Below are 23058 nucleotides of genomic sequence, written 5' to 3' on the forward strand. Positions count from 1 at the left end.
TAAAACGCCGCTCTTATCTCAACGGAAATCCGATAGATAGCCGTGCGAGATGATGCCGAGTGATTTTTAAAGAAGAGCCATGCACTTCCCAATTCCTTTCAACTCCTTCCAACAACTAGCGACCACACTGATGTCGTCCTTCTCAGAGAGGTACTCCTGATCATGAGATTGACCTTGACTAGTTGCCAGAAAACATATAATCGGAGTAATGATCGAGCTCGGTCTTAGTCGCATATCCCGTCTCCTTCAGCAGACGCCTTTGACTTGGAAGGCCATCCACATCGCTGGAACAAATGGCAAAGGCTCGATCAGCGCTTACTTGTCTCACTTGCTGACTTCCGGTGGAGTTCGCTGCGGCCGCTTTACCTCACCTCACTTGATAGACCGTTGGGACTGCATCACCATCGGTGAAAGTGTGGTCCAAGAGTCTTTATTCCGGCAGATTGAAGAAAAGATCAAGTTGCGGGACCAAACATTGGGCATTGGGGCAAGCGAGTTCGAGTTATTAACCGCCACGGCATTCGAGATCTTTAACCATGAACGGGTTGACATTGGTGTGGTTGAAGTGGGCATGGGCGGCCGGTTGGACGCTACGAACATACTGAACAATGTGCTTGTATCGGTCATCGCTAAAATTGGTCTGGATCACCAGTCGCTGCTTGGAGACACCCTGGAGGAGATCACGCGAGAGAAGGCCGGGATCTTGAAGCGGGGGGTTCCGTGCGTAGTCGACGGAACGAACCTACCAGCAGCCCTCTCGACTATCGAAAAGCGTATCAAGGAACTTGACATCGATGCTATTTACACTCGCCCCGATGCACCGGATGAGCACTCCCCGATGCTTAGTCAGATTTTCCAGCAACTTGATACACTGCCTCACCAGCGGGCGAATATGTGTTGCGCAATCTCAGCTTTAAAGCTGGCCCTCCGGAGAGTCCGTCCAGACCTCAAGGTTGATTCTTTAGTTTCCCAGCTCTCTCGTGTCGAGTGGCCGGGACGTCTACAAGAAATTGTGCTGAGTCCTATGGTTGCCCGCACAGACTCTGTCCTCCTCGATGGCGCTCACAATAGCCAGTCAGCCGAAGTCCTCGGGCAATATGTGGACCGCAAGCTTCGACCGCAAGGGAGTCCTGTCACTTGGGTCATTGCAGCGTCACGTGGAAAAGACATAGCCTCACTGTTTCACCCTATCATCAAGGCTGGTGATAATGTTGCAACTACTGCGTTTGGGCCCGTCGACGGTATGCCTTGGGTCAAAGCAACTGAACCCCAGGAATTAGCCTCCAGTGTACAGTCTATTCCTGCAATCGGTGATGTGAAATCATTTGATGACGACATACTTGCTGCTATCAATTGGGCCTGTAGCAAGGCCAATGGCGGCCCCATGGTTATTGCTGGAAGTCTTTACCTTGTTTCAGACGTTCTCCGTCATCTTCGAGGGGCGCAGAAACAGTCGGAAAACACCGCTGAGTCGTGATAGTTATGGAACTGAAGATACCCCTTCATCGTTAGTAGCGCTTGGACTTCTCTGTACATCATTGGCACAGACTCAAGGGTCTTTTTGGAACTAAAATCAATACCATTCTCTCTCATACATAGACAAAATGTAATACATAAACGGCATGGCTCCTTTCTTATCCTTTGTTCTTTTTTCTTTTCGGTTTCAAGTATTTCTGTAACAACTGTGACAGCAGTCATAAAAATAATAGTAACATGTAAAGAACAGTGCACATTACTCGGGGTCCGATAAGACTGATCGGAGATACAGAGGCGGTCACTGCGTCATGCCCCAAACTGGTGGTGGCCTGAATTGTGGAGAAAGGGAAAGTTCAAAACACCCTTCAATTTGTTGCATTTGGTTCAGCCGACACAGCGGTAAGTTATATTTTCTTTTTTTGTAACTGTCTTGAGACTGTTTGTGCAGTTTCCCATCAAGTAAATTGAAAATTCTGACCTCAAAGAGAGCTGCAGGAATCTGATGTGTGCAGAGACGCGCTTGGTTCAACGCGGCTTAATGGGTGTGAGAGCAGTAAGTTATCTGTACGTTTTTTCCTAAGCTGTGCTCATGCCATGCCTTTTCCGGCATTATTACCTTCCTTCATCTTCGCCATATGCTTTGTTGTTCTATTCTCAGCTCTCACTAATGATGTGTGGCCACGAAAAACAGGTTTTGCTGATATGAACAATACTCCGATCGCCTGGCTCCTGCCTTCAGCCGTCCCGTTCCTCTCCTGAAACCGCAAGGTCCGAGATCATCTGTCGACATCGGTGAATCCAGACTGTATCTGACGAGGGGGTCAACTCATATTGGTCTGGATGATGGTTTCTCGAAGCAGTGGGGGGATTGAGGGGGCCCCTCCATCTTCTAAACCACAGAGTGCGCCCGCCAAAGCACGACTGGCAAAACTCGGCTCCAGCCCATCAAAACGAGATGACAGGCCGAAAGATGATAGAGTGGCGAAAACTACGGCCAAGGATGTTGCAGAACTGAAGGATTACGTATGGCTGTGATTCCGGAAACCTAGTGAAATAAGTTACTGACGCTTTATACGGTAGCAACTGGGTGATTGTTTGGGTAAAGGCGCATTTGGATCAGTCTACAGGGCACTGAACTGGAATACTGGGGAAACTGTTGCCGTAAAACAGATAAAACTGGCCGATCTCCCAAAGAGTGAATTACGTGTCATTATGGTAAGATCAGAGCATCCTGGCAGTGAATTGATATACGCATTGCTAATCTGGAGTTCTGCAGCTGGAAATTGATCTTCTGAAGAATTTGGATGTAAGCTCCAATGATCGAGGACTACGTAGACCCGAACCCTGGTAGACAACTAACCCAACGACTGCAGCACTCAAACATCGTGAAGTACCATGGATTTGTAAAGTCCGCTGAAACTCTAAACATCATACTTGAGTACGTTTACTGAGCCTCCATCGGATGGGTTTCAGGGCAAGAGTTGCTGACAGACTTAGATACTGTGAAAATGGCTCCTTACATTCAATCGCAAAGAATTTTGGCCGTTTCCCAGAAAACCTGGTTGGGCTATACATGTCGCAGGTTCTCCACGGTCTCTTATATCTCCATGAGCAAGGTGTCATACATAGAGATATTAAAGGCGCGAATATTCTCACGACTAAACAAGGCCTTGTCAAACTTGCGGACTTCGGTGTTGCTAGCCGTACTACTGGGCTCAATGAATCAAGTGTTGTTGGCACGCCGTATTGGATGGCCCCGGAAGTGATTGAACTGTCAGGTGCAACAACAGCTTCAGATATCTGGAGTCTTGGTTGTACGGTGATTGAGCTGTTGGAAGGGAAGCCTCCCTATTACAATCTTCAGCCAATGCCGGCTCTTTACCGCATTGTCCATGATGATCATCCTCCCCTTCCGCAAGGCGCCTCTCCGGTCTGTCCCCCGTCATGAAAATGTCGTTCCATGTCTAACCAACACAACAGGCTGTCAAGGATTTCTTAATGCAGTGCTTCCAGAAAGACCCGAACCTCCGCGTTTCTGCGAAGAAGCTTCTGAAACATCCCTGGATTGTCAACGCCCGCAGATCTGATTCGGCTGTTCCCAAAAAGTCAACCGAGTATGAGGAGGCAGTCAAAAGTGTCCAAGAGTGGAACGAAGCCCTGCGTTCACCCGAAGCAGGAACTTTGCGAAGACCGTTCAGGCATGATTATCAAAGTTCAGCCCCTTTAACATCACCCCGCAGTACGCCCACGAAGGCGTCTCCGATTTCCCGAAATGTGGCAGATCGGTTCAGGTCCCCCGATTCCATCGAAGAAGACAATTGGGATGACGACTTCGCTACTGCAATTTCCCCTAGCGCATTGCAATTACCTCACCTTCGCCCACAGGATAACTTCGGGGGGATGCTCTCCTCTGAAAAGCTCAAGGCTTTTGCGTCTTTGGATGGGACAGTCTTAAGGTCTGAAGAAAACTTTGACGATTTCGATGATTCTTTTCGAACCTCGCTGCAGTCTGGAGACTCGGATAATCTAGAAACCATACGACCATTTCCAACCAAACAGGCTGGCATCGAAGATACACAGATGCAAAACCAACCACGTTACTCGATCAATAACGCCATCGCCATGCATAACGTGCCCATCCTGACACAGAACCCGGTACCTCCAATGAGACAACCCCGTCCAGCTTCTTACTACAAGGAAAACTCTGTAGAGGATTACTCCGATCTTATACAGGCGAACGAAGATGTCCTGGACCGGAAGCTTGGCCTTTTTCAGGTAAACATGAAAACCGTCATTGCTATCGGAGTGACTTATGAGCAAGTCTTCTCTAACCTCTTAACAGGAAGCCGATGACGACATGGATGGGCTAGTATTTTCACCCACGAACGAAGTAGTCCGATATCAACCGCACCTTGAAGATGAGAATGACCCCCAACCTCAGCTTAGGAAAAGGATATCTGTTAAACGCCATCGATCAGCCATAGAGATACAAAGGTTCGCTGAAAATGAAAGAGATGAAGATTTCTCTGATATTCTTGGTGCGGATCAAGTAACTCTGGACAAGTCTGAGAGCGAGGGAAGCTCTGACCAAGGCACATTGATGCTGAATTCTAAGCTGTCAAATGATTCTTGGCTCGGGGACCAGGATGATGAGGATGATCCGTTTGCTCAGCTCGAGGAAGGGTTAGACGAAGTAGACCTGGAAGCAAATATCGCACGCGACAAACATGCGCGGCTCCGTGGTCAGGTCGAGGGTCTTGTTAGCTCATTGAAGACCTCACAGGATGAGGACGTGCTTGGCGAAATCTCCGAGCAACTTCTGAACGTTTTCTATGATCTCCCGGAGACTAAAAACATCATCATCAGCGCCCATGGGATGCTACCAATACTTGAGATTCTTGACATGTGCCGTCGGCGTGACATCATTTTATGCCTACTGAGAATCGTTAACGCGATCATCTACAATGATTATGAGATACAAGAAAATCTTTGTTTCGTTGGAGGTATTCCTATCATTAACGAGTTCGCTGCGAAAAAGTACCCACGAGAGATCCGACTTGAAGCAGCAACCTTCGTACAGCAGATGTATCAAACTTCCACTCTCACTTTGCAAATGTTCGTCAGTGCAGGAGGACTGAATGTTCTAGTTGAGTTCCTGGAAGATGACTACGAAGATGAGCGTGATCTAGTATTAATTGGAGTGACCGGTATCTGGAGCGTTTTTGAGTTGCAGGTATGTACCTGCATTTTCCACTTTGAGGGATACTCTGACAAATCCTTTTAGGGTTCAACGCCAAAAAATGACTTTTGTAGAATCCTGTCCCGCAACTCGGTATTGGATCCTCTGTCGTTAGTCCTGAGCCGGGTATTGGATGAAGAAGGGGAGCTAGCGGAGACTGTCGAAGGTCGTATTGCGAACATCTTCTTCATTTTCTCACAGGCCGAAAATCATGTAAAAGAGATGGTTGCTGAGAGAACGGTTCTACATAGTAAGACTGACTCCAAGTCTTGATCTTAATGATACTAACATCGTCGCTAGGGGTACTTAAAGAACTAAAGCGCATGACTCCTGCTCACCAGATAACCATGTTGAAGTTCATCAAAAACCTGTCTATGTTATCGACCACTCTGGATTCTCTACAGAATTCGAATGCTATCGATGTGTTGACGGACCTGCTCAGGTCTACCATTAAGCGACCCCATTTCCGAGAAGTTTCGAACCAGATCCTAAATACCATCTACAATATGTGCCGCTTAAACAAGCCTCGACAGGAGGACGCGGCTCTGAATGGCATTGTTCCGCTGCTTCAAAAGATAGTAAAGACAGAACGGCCATTGAAGGAATTCGCATTACCAATTCTCTGCGACATGGCTCATTCTGGCAAAGTTGGCCGCCGTGAGCTGTGGCGCAACAAGGGCCTGGCATTCTATATATCTTTACTTTCCGACCCATATTGGCAAGTGACTGCGCTAGACGCTATCTTTACATGGTTAGTATTTTCGTCCCGGCTGTATTGGAATGAATGTGCTCGAGCCTAACCGATCGACAGGCTTCAAGAAGAGACAGCGAAGGTTGAGGAGCACCTCCTCGACAACCGACCCGATAAACCATCATTTACAGATTCCATTGTTAGGTGTTTAACCATATCAAAGGCAAATGCATTTGAGAATCTCCTTGAACCCCTCCAGAAACTTCTTAGACTGAGTCCCCCCATTGCCTCGACGCTCGCGCGACCAGACCTGTTCAGCAGAATAGGGCAGAAACTACGTCATAGTAAAGCAGCAGTGCGGTTGAATTTACTCCGTATAATATCCAGCATCTGCGATGCAAGCGAAGAGCAGGGTGGCCTTCTAGCCAAATATGGATTGCTGGACGCGATCAGGGAGTTAGAGAACGATTCTGCCATTCTCGTCAGGGATATGGCTGGAAAATTAATTCAATCAAACGAGAGAAGCGAAGCCTATAGCCTGGGTAAACGCAAACCTGGCGTACGACGGCGAAGCACGTCCACAACACCTCCCAGTCTATTGGCGAACCAGTCTGCCCCGTCCACGCCACAAATCAACCGGGGTAGTCAGTCCAAAGGGTTTTTTGAAGGTCGGGAGAGCCAACGGCACCCTCGAAATGCCCTGAGTGGCTCTGCCCTTGTAATCCGGCCTGGAAGTAGAGACGGGGTCAGTTCGGGCCTTACGGCAGGCTTGAATGGGAACCCTGGTGTGTCGAGGAACAGGGTCCCGCGAGTGTCCAACAGGCTATCCCATGTCGACCTTCTGGCTGAAGAAGACGGTCGAAGACCAAGTTCAGCATCCCGACGGCCTTCAATCCTACCTCGACGTCGACATACAACACAAACAGATGCAGAGTGGACGCCGTGAGCTTGACACATAAGGCTGTCCTGTGTTTCACATTCTCTTTCCTGGATTTTTGTGCATATTTTCCTTGGTCCTTGGGGGTTGCGGATTCTCAAACGCTTAAAAAGTCTGCGGTATATTGGGTCTAATAGGTATGCATTGCATAGGATGGCGCATTGGGGGTTTTCCTTTGTTGGTCTAGAACTTGTCTTACGTAGACAGTTTCTTTGTTTGAGGTATAGCAGATGCAAAGGGTATCGTTCGGACTCGTCGTTCCTGTTCCAATGCATGGCAGTTCAGGAAGATGGTCCGGTCTGCTGCTTGACTGGTCTATGTAGATAGTGCGGTGATGGCTATCTCCTGCAGCCATGAGTAGGAGTGCTTGTTAATATGAAAGGATATACTGAATTCAGCCCTCTAGAGCAATCAGGCGAAAGGATTGAGTTAATCTGCAAGAGTCGGAGTACTTCGGGACAAGAGCTAAAAGCGGCAAGCGGCGAGTCCGACGGTGGAGCAAACTAAGTGTTCTACGGGATTTCAAGTCCTTCTTCCCCGTGACGCCCCCCGACGCAAATGGCCTGATTATACCGCTGGAACTATTGCCCATTCCACTCTCCCTCTCGATTTGCGGTCGCTCTTCATACGGCATTGCTTGTGTACGGTATGAGGGCGGCGCTCCGCGCTCCGCTGCGGGCATCCGATTTGGATCCTGCGCCGGTGCTCCGATATACCTCGTCTACTTCTTGGATTCGCCCTTTCCAGTGCGCTTCGGGCCCCTTGTCTGTTCACAGATCAGTCTCCAACTCCGCAAAGGCCTTTAAAAAAACCTGCCAATTACGCCCACGAGTACCATTGGTAGCATCAACACCACATGCTTCTTATTCAACCAAGACCTCCGCCTTGTTTGGTGCGGCGGAGAAGGCGAACGGCAATGGCAGGAAACCATCGGGGTCAGAATGGTCACGGAGAAAAGTGATCACGTATACGGTTGTTGGCGGAACTATACTCATTGGAGTGGTGGCATTCTCAGACAATGTTCAGCATCTCTATCGTGCTGCGGCGAGAACGGGGAGGGTCGTTGGCACATTGGCCGTGTGTATCAATGAGTAAGTCGGACACATGCACATCATACATGTCTTTTTGTCACTTATGCTCATACCAATGCTTTAAGCTATCGAGTAACCCTCAAGCGGGAAACATCCTCACCCGAAGAACGAAACGACGAACTCCGAGCATGTCACAAGCGTTGCGCAGAGCGGACTCTGAGGGTTCTCGAGAAGAATGGCTCCATTTTCATTAAGCTGGGACAACACCTCAGCAGTATGGGCTACTTGCTGCCATTAGAATGGACGACAACCTTCATTCCGCTTCAGGATAAATGCCCTGTCTCCTCGATCGAATCAATCGAACAAATGTTCATCGCCGACACCGGCCGTCGAATCGACGAGCTCTTCTCAAGTTTCGATCCAGAACCAATCGGCGCCGCTTCCCTTGCCCAAGTTCACATCGGTATCCTGAAGGAAACTGGCCAGAAGGTTGCAGTCAAGGTGCAGCATCCAGCATTGGCGGAATGGGTCCCCTTGGATCTGGCATTGACCAGATTCACCTTTTCTACCCTGAAGCGCTTCTTCCCTGAGTATGATCTGGAGTGGCTTTCGAAGGAAATGGATCTATCCTTGCCACAAGAATTAGACTTTAGGATGGAAGCCGATAATGCTAGGAGGGCTAGCAAGTACTTCAAGGAACATTCAGATGCGCCGCTTGTCATCCCAGAAGGTACGTACTAGCTTCATTGCAACGCAGTTACTGTATACTAATAGGCATAGTTATGTGGGCTCAGAAGCGCATCCTCGTCATGGAGTTCTTGTCCGGCCGTCGACCGGATGATCTAGAGTTCCTGGATTCCAACAATATCGATCGTGACGAAGTCTCCGCTGCCCTAGCGCATATCTTCAACGAGATGATTTTTGGCGACAATGCTCCTTTGCACTGCGATCCTCATGGTGGCAATATTGCGATCCGCAAAAACCCTAACCGGCGCGGTCAAAACTTCGACATCATCCTCTACGACCATGGATTGTACCGTGATATCCCCCGTGATTTGCGTCGCAACTACGCCAAGCTATGGTTGGCGGTCATCGAAGCTGACGAGGCACACATGCGCGAGTATTCCCGCAAGGTGGCGGGCATCACGGACGAGCAGTTCCCTCTCTTCGCCAGCGCAATCACTGGTAGAGACTACACCAAGTTGACCAAGAAGAACATTGCCACCACACGCACAACTGCGGAGAAGGAGAGCATGTCCGGCGCTCTTGGGGAGGGCATGTTGCAGCAGCTGGTCGAACTGCTGGGCCAGGTACCCAGAATCATCCTCCTGATCCTTAAGACCAATGACCTCAGTAAGTGTACCATTGCCACCTGCCCGAGTACAATGGTAAACTAACAACCCGCACAGCCCGCAGCCTCGACGAAAATCTCCACACTAGACAAGGCCCCGTCCGCACATTCTTGATCCTCGCTCGCTACGCCACTCGCACCGTCTTCGAAGAACAAATGGACCTCATCCACGAAACGGGCGGTCTTCTCCGTCCCTTCAACTTCCTTCGCTTCCTCGCTGCTTGGACCGGGTACCTCCGTGTCGAGCTCAAGCTATCGGTCTACGAGACATTGCTGACTCTAAAGAGTCGACTCGGACTACTCTAGTGAACCAGCTTAGACCATCTCTTCTGGGTACGTTGTCAGAAGCAGCACCCTGTAAATTCTTATTTTAGACCTTTTCTTTCTTTCCCACTCGGTTAATGATCGATAGATGAGCAAGGGTTGGCTTATCTGCATCACCGGCGTTTCTTTCCTGGTTATGTGTTTCACAATTGCGGGTGGGCTTTTCTTTTCTTCATTTGGCTGGTTTTGGTTTAAGGACGAAAAGGTCCTATTCTTTGTTTCCTTATAAATATATGTATCAATAGAGATCTCCTGAGCGGATGAATATAGATTGTCAAAAAGTCCAGAGTACGCCAATCCCTCCATATAGATACCGCCGTCTTAGATTGTACAGGGAAATGCGGGTCAATGAGCAATAGAACGATCCAAATTCACTGCACGCAAGTGCTTTTCATTAGACTATTTGACACATCAAGTGGACTATATCACAATGCCTTCCTGCGTTATCACGGACAAGGAAAAAAGAAAAGAAAAAAGCATTTGTGAAGAAGAATAGCAACCTTCAGTAAAGGACTGTACCCAATGCAGTCTGTTGCCGGAATAGAACGACCCATCCAAGCACGCTATTCCATTCTAAAGGTAATTTCAACCTCCCGCTAATAAACCGTAAAACTGTTGAGGGAATCTCATCTGGTATCAACTTGAATTTTTTGTTGGTTTGAATTTTCGATTTTTTGGTACTTTGACTGTGGTGCTTGTTGGTTCGTTAAGCAGTAGCAGCGGCACCCTCGGACTTCTCAATCTCAACCTTGACGTTAGGGATAGAGGCACCGGTACCTCCAAGGTTGGTCGTACGAGCGTTAGGGTTCTTGGTATAGTAGTTGGAAATCGCGGACTTGATGGCGTCCTCAGCAAGCATCGAGCAGTGCAACTTCACGGGGGGCACTAGATTTGGTCAGTATGTTTTCTCCCAGAGGCGAACATGTGTTTGTATAGTATTCTTGAGGTAGGAATGAAGGACAAGCCATTCAATGCAGCAATTGGGGCAGGGTGAACAATGGGACCTAGTTGGGGAACACATTGCGGGATATCTTTCAATGAGAAAGTCGATCCAAAGTCCTTCTAGAATCAATAATGCCCCAAGGCTCCGTGTTCTTCAAGACCGGCAGCTTCGCACATTGGTAACGGAATCTTAGAAGTCGACCATTTACCCAAGATCCACATACGCATGTACGAAACCCCACAAAATCACACTCACGGGAGCACATTGGCTAGCTTGCAAGTTTCGGCATTCGGGCACAATGAACAAACATTGGTTGGGAAAGACGCGTTCAAAGGCAGGGTAATGTAGGGCGAGGAACGATGAATAACTTACAGCCTGGAATGTAAAGTTAGCAAACTGTAGGATAGACGATAATGTATGGTTTCCGTCGGAAAACTTACAAAGTTCACGAGCAATTTCAGTATTCTTGATCTTTCCGGCCTCCTCGAGAGTCATACCGCGCACCAACTCTGTCAGGTAACTCGAACTGGCAATGGCGCTGCCACAGCCAAATGTCTTGAACCTGACGTCGCTGATCACATTCGTATCTTTGTCAACACGAATCTGGAGCTTCATGACATCACCGCAAGCGGGGGCGCCAACAAGACCGGTGGCAACGTCGGCGTCGTTCTTGTTGAAACTGCCAACTTTGGGAGTGTTAGCCTTACTCATGGCGGGGACTACCGCGATAGAAAGAAGCATAAAAAGACAGCCGGGGAACAGTCGGGCGCATCGGATAAAAAGATGTATCGAGCGTTTGTGCATCCCAATCTATCACAGGTCGAATAGCTTCTAATATATGCAAGTCGACGTACCGTTACGGGGGTTGTTATAGTGATCTAACAGTGCATGCAGTCAGTTTCGTTGTCATCCTTTTCTTAAGAAGCAAAGTACGTATCTTTCTCATGATATCCTCTCTTCGTCGCAGGGGCCCGGAGAATGGGCTGGCTTTGGATGCCGGAAAGGGCCGGGGTGATGCGAGGCGACACCACGGTGCCAACGCGGGGAGCGACAGTTGCCAGACGTCTGAACATTTCTGAGGATGTATAACCAATTGCTCGAAGTCGTGCAAAGCGATTCAGATAGTTATGCGGAAAGACCTCCGGTTGTGGGGGATGAAGAATCGATGACCGAGGTAGTGATGGTTGAAGAAAGATTGATCGAACTTCACTGATTGATTAATATGATAAAATGGGCGATGACAAACCCGACCTAAATCACCGGCGCTAGGCCCCTTCCAGCAACCCCGTCGCCTTCGCGGGTCCGGCCTCGGACATGACGTTACCCCCGAGTCGCGCAGAACCAAATGACAGAAGGATTGGTTATCTGATGGAGAGACCCAGCAAATGACCTTTCCTCATGATGAGAACATCGATGCAAGTGGTTGGCCGTCCAAGCCATTTCCCACGGGAAACCGCAGGGGAGTTCCACCGGTGGGAGAACTGGCGGGATGCATTCGTTCTAGTTCGTTTCTAGTATAGAATCCCGGTTTAGGACCGGTATTAGTCCTCCCGATAACCAACGAGGGTCTCGTACAGTCTGAATTACCAAGCGAACAGAACACCCTTTTACCGGCGCGTTGGTGTAATTAATCTCTCTGATCTGGGGGGATTTGCCGCCCTCCATCTGATAAGACCTTCCTCATTCGGTTAGGGAATAACTATCCCCCGACCATTTATCAGCTCATATCAAACTTCCCTTTTCTGTTTGAAAATCCGCAAGCGATAATTCGTGCTATGTACATTAAGATATAAGAAGCGTGGAAATGGCGGGGAAAATCTTTGGTCGATCGTCGGGAGTAAGTTTGATCTTACCCTTTAATGGTATCTGTAAAGGATGCATAAACACCGAGCCTCCTTATCGCCAGTAGTACCATTATCCCCGTAGGTATTATTTCACAGCAATTAACCTCACCAGTCTGTCAACGCCCCCATAGCTGCCTTTTCCATGGCTCTCATCCTCACCACCTACTGCGTCAGCTCCATCCGTACCGCGCGCCGTGAAGCGCAGGCACCAAGCACCGCGACACGTCAGAAATCCGCAGGAGAGAAGACGGAGCAAGTGTCATGGGTTCAGCAGGCACTAGAGGAAAGTCGCGAAGCTGAGCGGAAAGTGTCGAAGTAACGCATATTGTACGGTATGATCAAGAGAGTTGCAGTTAGGGCGTAGTTCTACATGCTGAAGGGGTATGTATATCGCATCTAATATCAATTCTTCTCTCATTGTTCTTGGTATTTGCTAACTAATTAAGCTATCCTATTATTGAGGTAATACTATAGGGTACACTAGTGAAAGGTTAGCAGATGTACAGCCAAATGCTAAGTCAGATTTCGCAGTGATATCCATGATCAGAATTTTCAGTGTATGAAATAGTCCTTTCCAGAGTGTTGACTGGATCTACCATTTATAAAGAAGTATCATCATATCATCGGATAGCAACAGCGGCTTTAGAAATCCCTCTAGACATTATAGAGGGCAAGAGACGCAATTCGAATAGGGTTAAACATTACCTGTAAGGTTTTCGATGTTCATAAGAAGTTAACTGAGGGAGAAGTCGGTGACTGTGGGAGACGTAAAAAAAAGCAGGTAGATCGTTTAATTGCGGCTAGTCCTATTCGGGTGTCAGCAGTAGGATGACTAAGCGTTGGACTTGGTCATGAGTCGTTCTATAGAACTTCCTAATTGAGAAGTCAAATCCAGGTTCCAGGTTTAGCTTATACCTTTGATTTCCACATTTTCTCCAAGCCCTGAGGTGTCTTAGCCCTGCTTGACCAGGAATAATGCGTCTCAGTAGTAGTATAGCGTGATGCTATAGTAAGATGTGCATGGCATTATCTTCAAGACCACCGTGGCTCAGGCAGTGAACAAGTGCGCAATATATACTATCCATGACGCCTTTTTTTTCAATTATTTTGATGAGCCATCATCCACATATGCATAAATAGCCGACCTGCCCCACAGATATTAAATCAACACAATGGCTTCAAAGCCGATAGATTTGAGATTAAAGCACCACAAAAAAGAAAGTCTGAGAAGACAGTTCATTGTGCAAGGGGAGTATTGGGAATATCTAGGGAAGACAACTGCAAAAGGGGTTACCCCATTGCAACAGACTCGACTAGGTAACATTATTCATATCAACCACAGCTCCAATAAGCAAAAAAAGATTGCATCATCCGTGAATCGAACACGGGCCTCATCGATGGCAACGATGAATTCTACCACTAGACCAATGATGCTTGACCAACCAGCGCGTTATCGGACTAATTGCTTGGCATATTTTCCTCCTTTTAACTATATGACCTGAAACAAAAGCTGAAACCTATACTACGTATTCATGAGATTGCATATATGCACGAGAATCACAAAATCCAACAATCAAGTACGCTGCTTTTGTTCCATGAAGCACATCATTGTGCTTTCTAAAACTGATTTATTCATGTGTATACTACTTTGATGTATATGCAAATGTTCATCTCTACTCAAGCTACCAAGTAGATCGCATGATAGGCTTCAATCATAGTCGTCTTCTCTAGTCCATTTTATCTCAAGTACTTCGCTTCACTCAGTATATGCGTATTCTGGCGATAAACACGTAGGTATAGTAACGTATGTACAAGAGCAGTCGTGCAAGTAGTATGCGAAAAATAATTGAACGCTAGTGAATTAACGAAAAAGACAAAAAACGAGGTCTTCTACCAAACACAAACCGGTCATAAGACTGTAGAGATCAGGGAAACCGATTCTTCACATGCCAAAACCTCGATCTACCTTAACACCCTTGAAACCGACTACCCCCGATGCCGAGGAACATATTCGAAGGTAAGACCCTTTATTTTGATGTATGAGGGTAAAGCTTGTAAGAAAAGGAACAAGCACAAGACAGTTCCTTGATGTATCCATTACTAAGAGCGCAAAGCCAAAACGCCAGGGCGCATACAATTAGCTCCCTTGGTAATGGTAGCATTGAGGTTTACAATAGCCTGCAATGCCTCAGAACAACTAGTGATTGGATGTTCAGTCATCATCATATACCAGAAGAGTCTTTAGCTGCTTCTGCCATCTGCTGCTTCAATGCCCCTTCGTGTTGAAGGTGGCTAATCGTTTTCCGTAGATATTCGTATGTAAGCATGGTGGTCATGGCGGCCGGAACAGCACGGAATAGGTTCGTGCCTATTCCTGAGTAAAATGCTCGCCAACCCTCTTCTTTCAAGATAGTCTGACACGTACGAACAACCCCTGTATACCGGGGCCGATTAGGCATGCCATCCGATGAGGCCGCTGTTGGAGGCCTACCACGGCACTCTGGGTGGTCTACTCCCCCGCGGAAGGCTATCTCTTCCGGAGAAGACACAGGAGACGTTCTCTGTTGGGTTTGAAGTCTCGTTCGCAGTACCTCATGCGGATAGGTCACCGTGCTCGCACAGATCTTACTAAGGAATGTTGCCAACGATATCCCAATCCAGTGAGAGGTACCGTTGTCAGGATGTTCCCCGATTCCGTACCCAGTAAATGCCATTTTCAAATATTCATAAAGCGGAAATTGTATGGCAACGTGTGTCAACCCCAACAATGCCGGTGTGAGCCCCGCGTAAAATGACCGAATCCCTTCGGTCTTGTACATCTTGCGAGCCGCATCCCATGTGCCCGAATACCGCCATGGAGCACGGAAGCCCTCGCTATCTGATCTAAGGCTCTGTGACATGAGTCGCGTTTTGATGACCCAAATCGGATTAGTCACGATTGTAGAGCAAGCGCCAGCCGTTATAGAAGCATAACCTCTTGCAAGCCACCAGCTATCTGCTCAGAGCTTTAGTAAAACAGATTCCTGGGATAGATAAGGGGGGAACAAACCGGTGACTCCATGATAATACTCCCGAGATCTATCATAAACCGCCAAGTAAACAGCCCATGTAGGCAAATATCCCAAAATCATGGGGCCTAAACCTTGGTATAGTCCTCGAATACCATCTTCACGCCATATCATCCTTCCAGTACCTAGCATACCTCGGTATAACGCTTTCGCTTCAACTACCTGCCCGCCTCTCCGCACAAACCCGCCTTGGGCTTGTAACTTGGTCTTGATCACATCGAGAGGGCATGTCACGATACCGGACGCTACACCCGCACTGGCACCGCAAAACGGGGCAATATAAAAATCTGGAACGCGGGTAGAGAGTAGTTCGAGGCGAGTTATTAACCCGGAACTCGGCGTGCTTGTAGCGGAAGGCGCATCGAAGCTGGGGGTGGTAGGGCCGTCTGAATGTGTAATCTGCTGCTCTTGGGAGCTGTTGGCAGTCGCCGAAGTGCCGTGTTCTTCTGAAAACATCCTTCTAGCCAGCGCCCTAGCAGTCTATCTATCCGTCTTAATTGTCACGAGGGCTCCCGGACCCGAGCATATCAATGCTCGCTCCGGAACCCAGAATGGTTGGTTGTCCTGCGGAGTGTGAACGTTTTCCGTCTTTGGCAGCGAGCGTTGGAATGGAGGTATCTGGTCCAATGAATTGAGGGGGTCTTGACAAATGACTCGATGCTGAGAAATCCACCTTATGATTGAGCGTGCCCTATCCGAAGCACAGACAGGTGGGGTTTTTGAAGCGACTCAGCTCCCCTACAGGACCACAGGATGAATTTAACGGTTGATGATCCCCATAACCAATTCACAAAGATTGGGGATGATGGATAGGGTTGCAAGTCGAGGGGGAAATGAGTCAATCGAGATTTTCGGAACTGACGGCGAGGACGGAGCAGTACGGAGAATGGTAAATGAGGTGAATCGAAGGAACCTCCTCTGTCGGTCAGGTGGAGTACTATTAAGTTCACCCCGGTCCCAAGCGCTATGCAGTCTGAGCCAAGCCGAGCATTAGTCACGTGCGTAATGATCGGAAGCGTCAAGGTCAGATTGATTGCCTCAGGCATGAAAGATCGGATGTTTTTGGGAAAGTCACCCGCCGAACCTCCGTTTTGCACAATCTCCAACGTCGGGCCAACTCTTGCTCAGCTTGTCTGATATCTCACGACCCCCCTCCTCTCCGCATCATATCAATTGACCCCAGAATACATCCATTTGGGATTATTCATCATGTCCGCCCCCTCTCTCAGCAGCTATATCGTCAAGCGCCCTTGGCTCAAGCGCTGGATGATGCCCATTGCCAATTGGTACACCGACGCCGCCGGCTACAGAAGACTCGGTTTGAAGTAGGCCTCCCTGCCCTCAATCTCCCAAAACAGGCGCCGGCAAATACCGATAGGTCGAAGCGATGGCTCCCAATTGAATGCCTCAATATATCCTATAGCCTCTCTCGGTCCTATCTCGGTCTACGCCTATCCAGGAAACAATTTTCAATAGCTCGACATCAGACGCAGTTTAGCTAATAGAAACAGGGCTGATGACCTGATCCCCGAGGAGAGCGAGGTTGTCCAGACGGCCATCAAGCGCCTTCCCCCTAAGGAGGCTTATGACCGTGTCTTCCGTATCCGCAGGGCTTTCCAGGTTTGTCTCTACTAACTATAATATCTTCCCAACCAGCGGTCTAATGCATACATCAAACAGTGCTCCGTTTCCCACACCCTCCTCCCCGCCAATGAGCAGACCAAGCCTTCTGATGTGAGTTGAATTTCAAGCTTTTTACTTAGCATTTCGCCCTCCCATGCTCCGCAAAGCCTCTCGACCAATCCCGTGAAGCGGATTTGTCAACCGACCTACATCATATATAGGCCACCTCGGACTCCAGATCAGAGGAATCCGAGACTTTCTATGGGGCATTGGAGCAACAAATCGCTGATTGCTATTGCTAGGATGTCGAATACCTGAGCCCCATCATCCGCGAGATCGAGAAGGAGCAGAAGGAGCGTGCGGATCTCGACTCCCTCGTTGTCAAGCGCCGGTAAATACCTTGCTCAGTTCTGCTGATTAGGAAGATTCAAAACCGCGCCATGGTGATAGAGAAGCGGGCTATAGATGAAGACAGGCTTATGTTTCGGTTCGGCTGCAGCGCTTAGTTGCGATGAGCACTCGGCTGAATTTAATTGGTTTTGATACGTCGTTCGATCATGTGTACTGATATTGTACAAATTCATTTGTCGTCATTTTGTTGACTGAATACCTTCAATTGACCATTCAGTCAGTAATGTCTGTGGCCGAGGCTCCACCAGTCGTAGTATCTGAAGCCATGGATCCATATGCCGGGTGTAATCTGATAAGCATTTGGCTTGACGACCACAACCAGCTAGTACGTTTCTGAATGGTTTGTTTCATACCAACAGCAACCTAGGAAAGTACTTCTTTTAGCAGGATACCTGCGGGTTTCCATTTCGTGGTAGTACACACTACCAGGCCGCCCAATATAAATCAACAACGTTATATACTACAAACCAAGGTTTACTCTCCTCTAAGTAGTCAAGACCGCGATATCCACGTTCTCTACTCTCCACATGTACCACATAAATAAACTTCTATCGAGGCCGTGTGAGAACTGGGTTCCATGCGTTTCGCTCTCGGGGCTCAAATCACATACCTATACGGAGCGAATTTCGCAGCTAGCTCTAACATATCCTTCTCTGCCATGTACTTGAACTTACCACCCCCCTTTGCCTTTAATTTACTCACATCTTTCCCTACGAACGCGGCGCATCCCCTTCTATCCCATAGTCAGTAACCATTTGGAGGCAGTCCAGCCATACCCGCATGGACAGAACGCGCAATGACTTACTGCACGCCCAGATCACCGGTCGAGAAGACGTCTATGCGCTTCAACGCAAAGCAAGCAAACATCTCAACCGACCACTTGCCCAAGCCCCGGACAGCCGTCAGCTTCTCGAGAAGTTCTTCGTCGCTCGCATTCAGCAACATTCGGGCACTCAATTCGCCACTTGCGAATTTGTGCGATAGTCCTTGGATATATTCGGCTTTCCGCTGCGAGAGACCGGCAGTCCGCAGTGTCGCGATATCACACTTGATTATCTCTTCGGGTTTCGGGAAACAGTTCGCCTCTCGTGCATTATCTCCACTGTCCTTGCTGTTGAACAATGCGACGAATTTATCCTTGATTGACTTCGCCGCAGCGCCTGATACCTGCTGCCCGATGATGCTAGCCACCAGGCTTCGGAACGGATCGACCTCCTCTGCTAAACCCTCTGGCGAAAAGAGCGGACATGGGTGCTGCTTTATGACCGGCTCCAACCGGGGGTCTGTAGCTATTAGGTGAGCGACAGCTTTCTCGAGAAGCGTACCGGTCGTGGCTGTTGGGCGTGGTCGGCCGGTTTTGCTAGGCGAGGCATTCTCAGTACCGGGCGGGTAGGCAACCAGAGAAGAACCGTGGGGTGTTAGAAGGGTCGCATTTGTTCTGTGAGGTTCAACGGGACGGTCAAGAGGAGGGGGCGTAGAGTGTAGCCTGCTAATACTACGATCAGTGGGTGAAGGGTCGAAAATGTTATTGGGCTTTTCTTGTTTGGCCGTGTCGGCGTCTGCTGTTTTGCTCGGAGGTGGGTTCTCAAAAGTCCGTTCTAGATTCAAGCCCGCTGTTTTCTTTCCTTTTGCAGGTGGCTTTCGTGCTTTGGTGACGCCGTTGGTTTGCTGGGCTTTGCTAGTCTTCTTTGTTTGGATGGCCGGTTGTAAGCTGTTGGTCACGGCGCTTAAGCGTGCAGAGCGCCGGAGGGCCATTGTATATTCCTGTATAGCTCTATATATGATTTCCGATTCAGAAATAATCTTGGTGCTCTGTATCTCGAATGTAATTAACTCAGTGGTCTTTGGAAAGCTTGCGTTGGAGTTATTGTTAGTGGATGTCGCGGTGAGAACTCGGGATATGTCATCAATCACGGGGCTCGTATTTCCCACTGCAAGTAGTAACCTTTGAAAATGTTGATAGTATGTGTTTATTTGATATAGTTTATAGATATTAAGGAATGAAACTACTTGAAGGCAGTGAACGCAAGATTGGGATGTTAGGCGTGCTCCGTATATTTTGTGAGGTGGGTCCCAGCTACTGTGTTTCCCCTATACATGGGCTACGGTTACTTGAGTGCATATCACTATTTTGGCAAGTTAACATGAGGTAAATAATAATGGGGGTATCTCCAGCGGTCATTCTTATGGCAGTGCTAACGCATGCTTATAAGTATAGCTAGTCTATCTTCTGGTATGGTAATGTGTCATCTTTAGCCTGGGAACATACTAGTATCTTTCATATATATACTTCGTGGCTGGAGTACGACTCCGGAGTACTCGAGCCATCCAAGCTGAATACCGAGTATCATCTAGAATCTCCAGAGTACAGCATGTACACGGTCAAGTCTCACTACAGAACAGTCCAGTTGGTGATACCGAGCAATATATCACTATTGTTCCTTGCCTTTGCCCTTACAGTGGCCCAGTTATATAGAGAAGACAATAGAGACGTATCATCTCAATATCGGCAAAAGTAGTATTTCTTTCTCTGTGTTCCTTCTGAATAAAATGAAATCCGAATATACAGAAATCTCGTCCACAAACATCCAAGAAAAAGTCACACGAAAGAATGTGCTTGCGTCATCTCGACGTTAATTAATGCTCAAGCGAACCGAAGCCGTCAATAAACTTGATTATCCACATCAGCTGCTAGTGTAATACTGCTGCCCGTTGTATATTGAATTACTGTGGTACTCGGCAGTACGTAGCCTTAAGATACCTATCGATACGGCTGTACAGTGTATACAGTACCAAGAGGGACAACTGCTCCATATTATCTCAGTTGGTAACTAGGGTCAATACATCGGCCCTTGGCCGAAGGATATGGGCTTGGCCGGACATTGCAATTAGCCGTCTAATATTAGAAACGCATAGAACAAATACACCATATACAGAGCTTTATTATGCGTTTGAGTTGCTCTCGGACTTTGTTTTCAGTCCGATCCTAGCGGTACCAGTCATCTTTCTCGAACGCAACAATGACCAATAGTGATCGGTAGCGACTAACGAGCTGATATGATCATGTATGAGTTGTTCAAAAAGCTTAAGTTAAGTGGTGCCAAGCTGACAGGCAGGGTTTCTGATATGATGAATGTTGGAGCGGAACCCAAAGCCGCTGCTGCATATTCCTGGTGGTTAAGGTCGCACTGATGTTGTCTAATGGCCCCCTACTCGAGTTGCACGGCGTCCTGTAATCCTCAGGCTAATAGCGTCTCTATGTTCTGTTTCGCATGTAACTCCGTGATGTATCTGAAATTATGAATATGGCGATCGTTCATTCATCCTCAGCCACTTCTGGCTATTTCCGGTGCGCACTTGTTTCATCCATTGAGAGCAGTCATACGAACTAACGTCCTCGGGGCACTGGGGCGTTAGGTAGTGTTTAGCCACCCGTCCAGTGGCGTCCTCGAAGAACGTGGTGGCGGGAAGGTACAGGTAAGATTTGTTTTGAGTATTGGTGTATTACAAAGCGTGACAAGGGGAGGTATTATATGCACTACTCTGTTTAAGATCAAGCCTGGCATTAGTTAGATATTGAGCCAATTGATTGATAAATGAATGCACAAGTGCATGTAAATAGTGAACACTGTCTTGATTTCCTGCAATCATAATACCCTGTTCCAAATTCACGGAGTGCCTTTTAGGTACCTCCTACCAAGGTAATTCTCGGCGATAGTGGTTTACTAAGAGGTGGAATAGCCCTAAACACCCACTACCCATTTGCCCCATCCATGGAACATACGGAGTACTTTTCGGGGCCTTCTCTGGCTCTATAGTCTGCATGAACGAGAGGGGCAGATAGAGATATAGCCGCCAGGGTGTTGTAACGAGACTACGTGTGGTCTATAGTTTATGGGAGGATTGGGATTCAGACACTATGGAGAGCATTTGAAAGCGGTGCGCTCATCGTCGAAGATGATGGTAGTTTCCATCAGATACAGAAGAGAGAGGTGGAATATCAACTAGTGCTATGTGACCCCTCTCATCAATATTGTATATTGTAGATAGAGCCAGTCCTTATCCCATAGCAGTCCGAAGCAAGCTCAATGGAGTCATACGGGATAGAGTCATTTCATATCGATAAGCAAACTCAGCGGAAAACCCATCTAAATCCTGGGCCCGGTATCACTAAATGTAGGTGTGGATCTGCTCTGACTGTGAGAAGGCTAGCAAGCTCTTGCATAGACTATACGTGACTTTGGGAAGGCGCAAGATAGCATGTCGAATGTTGTAGAAAACAAAGAACAATGCAGGTGGGTTACTTCGATCTACACTCTCGATACTTGATATATATTGGGATTGAAGCTGCTACCGCGCCATTCCAAATCCCCTGGAAGGTATATGTAAAACATAGAAGTCACTTGAAACCCTTTCCTATGGACAGATTGGCGAGCAGTCATTGAAAGGATCAGACGGAAGTGTACTCCGTAGACAAATGTTGAAAAATAATAATGATAATAACTTAAGCTCTGGCTACATGTGACAGACGGACAATTTGATTGGCCTACCATTAGGCTATCTCAGGAAGCGTGTCACAAGGCACGAGGTTGCCGCAGGTATGTAGATCGAAGGCTTCAATAGATTGACCTCAATACAGGAGAGAATCCCCTTTGAACCTAAGGTATATCCGCTCTAGAGGAAACGTGAAAGCCGATCGGCTGTTGCGATTAGGGGATTGTCCGAGTTACCTACTAGTAGAAGCCGACTTTGCCCGAGCTTGGTAATTGTGACGACCAGGGTGAGGACGGGAAAGCTGATACTATGAGATATGGATGGACATGATTCACTCTAGCACTTACATAAGATATCCTTGTGCCGTCGCCGCTCTCATCTGAAGCATACGTACCCTTGATATGCTTTCGGTTCTTTCTCTGTTTTTCGAATATATACGACGATCAAGCCAGGGTTCACATTGAAGCATTACGTGGACGAGTTTAATGGGTTTGAAGGCACCAAGTGCATCAGGCTTGTATATCTAGGTGTAACATGCCAAGGATATGGAATTGTAATGACTTTGTACTCTGTATGGTTAAGGTGGAAACGCCACGGTTTGGAATGTACTGTCAAACACCAAGCAAAAGCCATTTTCTACGATGTAATGCATGACTGTGAGATGGGAAGGGAACTTGAAGCTAGAAGATAGGGTACATTACGAAATAGTACTTTCGAAATACTCCATGCGGCGATACCAGGTCGCGGAAGGAGCGATTGTTACGACGGCTAGCTGTGGAGTTGGATGGGCCATGGCCGATAGTGGAGTGAAGGGTGAGAACCCTAAACCGATCGCGACGAGAAAAGTAAGCAATCAGCTTGCATTCTTTCTAACAAAGGCTGGTTGATGAAGAAGGAAAAGGATCGATCTGCCAAGCTGCTGCCGTTGATTTTCCCAATTATTGTAAACAACTAAACAACTGGAACATTCCTCAAAATGGCTTTGTATCTGGGGGACGACCGGATTCTGTATAGAGACGGCTCTGTTTACGTCCATATTCGAATGATTCGTGGTCGATCTTACCTTGATCTTCATATTATTTTCGATTTCTGGAGTGAGAGTGAGAATTCGCCACAGCAGTATAGT

General features: G+C 47.8%; 9 protein-coding genes and 1 non-coding gene across 10 annotated transcripts; 5 read left to right on the forward strand and 5 right to left on the reverse strand.

Annotated features, from left to right (window-relative positions):
* Positions 1–21: 21 nt before the first annotated feature.
* BDV37DRAFT_261267 (dihydrofolate synthase) lies at positions 22–1734 on the forward strand. Its single transcript, XM_032083299.1, has one exon. The coding sequence runs from the start codon at positions 209–211 to the stop codon at positions 1475–1477; it is 1269 nt and encodes a 422-aa protein (XP_031936552.1). The 5' UTR covers positions 22–208; the 3' UTR covers positions 1478–1734.
* On the forward strand, positions 1719–7390 carry BDV37DRAFT_261270 (serine/threonine-protein kinase). Its single transcript, XM_032083300.1, has 11 exons — positions 1719–2029; positions 2168–2499; positions 2557–2691; positions 2753–2782; positions 2850–2914; positions 2974–3406; positions 3457–4251; positions 4319–5209; positions 5261–5465; positions 5516–5966; positions 6027–7390. The coding sequence occupies exons 2-11, from the start codon at positions 2317–2319 to the stop codon at positions 6850–6852; spliced, it is 4014 nt and encodes a 1337-aa protein (XP_031936553.1). The 5' UTR covers positions 1719–2029; positions 2168–2316; the 3' UTR covers positions 6853–7390.
* BDV37DRAFT_9412 (ABC1 kinase family protein) lies at positions 7346–9875 on the forward strand. The gene is made up of 4 exons (XM_032091468.1): positions 7346–7934; positions 8000–8604; positions 8655–9227; positions 9284–9875. The coding sequence occupies exons 1-4, from the start codon at positions 7492–7494 to the stop codon at positions 9529–9531; spliced, it is 1869 nt and encodes a 622-aa protein (XP_031936554.1). The 5' UTR covers positions 7346–7491; the 3' UTR covers positions 9532–9875.
* A 380-nt stretch (positions 9876–10255) lies between these two features.
* Positions 10256–11203, reverse strand: BDV37DRAFT_287800 (putative iron-sulfur cofactor synthesis protein (Isu1); the record flags this gene model as incomplete). Its single annotated transcript, XM_032088163.1, has 2 exons — positions 10256–10434; positions 10933–11203. 2 exons carry the CDS (start codon positions 11201–11203, stop codon positions 10256–10258), a joined length of 450 nt encoding a protein of 149 aa, XP_031936555.1.
* A 466-nt stretch (positions 11204–11669) lies between these two features.
* Positions 11670–13011, forward strand: BDV37DRAFT_261289 (uncharacterized protein). Its single transcript, XM_032083301.1, has 3 exons — positions 11670–12329; positions 12449–12717; positions 12783–13011. Exons 1-2 carry the CDS (start codon positions 12297–12299, stop codon positions 12653–12655), a joined length of 240 nt encoding a protein of 79 aa, XP_031936556.1. The 5' UTR covers positions 11670–12296; the 3' UTR covers positions 12656–12717; positions 12783–13011.
* A 688-nt stretch (positions 13012–13699) lies between these two features.
* BDV37DRAFT_t203 lies at positions 13700–13770 on the reverse strand. Its single transcript has one exon. It is a non-coding gene; the product is annotated as a tRNA-Gly (tRNA).
* Positions 13771–14198: 428 nt separating this feature from the next.
* Positions 14199–15941, reverse strand: BDV37DRAFT_9654 (putative mitochondrial carrier protein). Its single transcript, XM_032091509.1, has 2 exons — positions 15386–15941; positions 14199–15331 (listed from the first exon to the last, which is right to left on the reverse strand). The coding sequence occupies exons 1-2, from the start codon at positions 15858–15860 to the stop codon at positions 14559–14561; spliced, it is 1248 nt and encodes a 415-aa protein (XP_031936557.1). The 5' UTR covers positions 15861–15941; the 3' UTR covers positions 14199–14558.
* A 565-nt stretch (positions 15942–16506) lies between these two features.
* On the forward strand, positions 16507–17719 carry BDV37DRAFT_9647 (ubiquinol--cytochrome-c reductase subunit 7). Its single transcript, XM_032091507.1, has 4 exons — positions 16507–16729; positions 16916–17024; positions 17085–17138; positions 17330–17719. Exons 1-4 carry the CDS (start codon positions 16614–16616, stop codon positions 17420–17422), a joined length of 372 nt encoding a protein of 123 aa, XP_031936558.1. The 5' UTR covers positions 16507–16613; the 3' UTR covers positions 17423–17719.
* Positions 17720–17766: 47 nt separating this feature from the next.
* Positions 17767–19370, reverse strand: alkA (DNA-3-methyladenine glycosylase II). Its single transcript, XM_032091508.1, has 3 exons — positions 18244–19370; positions 18049–18171; positions 17767–17986 (listed from the first exon to the last, which is right to left on the reverse strand). Exons 1-3 carry the CDS (start codon positions 19191–19193, stop codon positions 17923–17925), a joined length of 1137 nt encoding a protein of 378 aa, XP_031936559.1. The 5' UTR covers positions 19194–19370; the 3' UTR covers positions 17767–17922.
* A 2385-nt stretch (positions 19371–21755) lies between these two features.
* BDV37DRAFT_261304 (uncharacterized protein) lies at positions 21756–22446 on the reverse strand. Its single transcript, XM_032083303.1, has 2 exons — positions 22280–22446; positions 21756–22233 (listed from the first exon to the last, which is right to left on the reverse strand). Exons 1-2 carry the CDS (start codon positions 22399–22401, stop codon positions 22113–22115), a joined length of 243 nt encoding a protein of 80 aa, XP_031936560.1. The 5' UTR covers positions 22402–22446; the 3' UTR covers positions 21756–22112.
* Between the last annotated feature and the right edge of the window lie 612 nt (positions 22447–23058).

The sequence above is a fragment of the Aspergillus pseudonomiae genome (genome assembly GCF_009193645.1).
Source record: "Aspergillus pseudonomiae strain CBS 119388 unplaced genomic scaffold BDV37scaffold_101, whole genome shotgun sequence".
Taxonomy (NCBI): domain Eukaryota; kingdom Fungi; phylum Ascomycota; class Eurotiomycetes; order Eurotiales; family Aspergillaceae; genus Aspergillus; species Aspergillus pseudonomiae.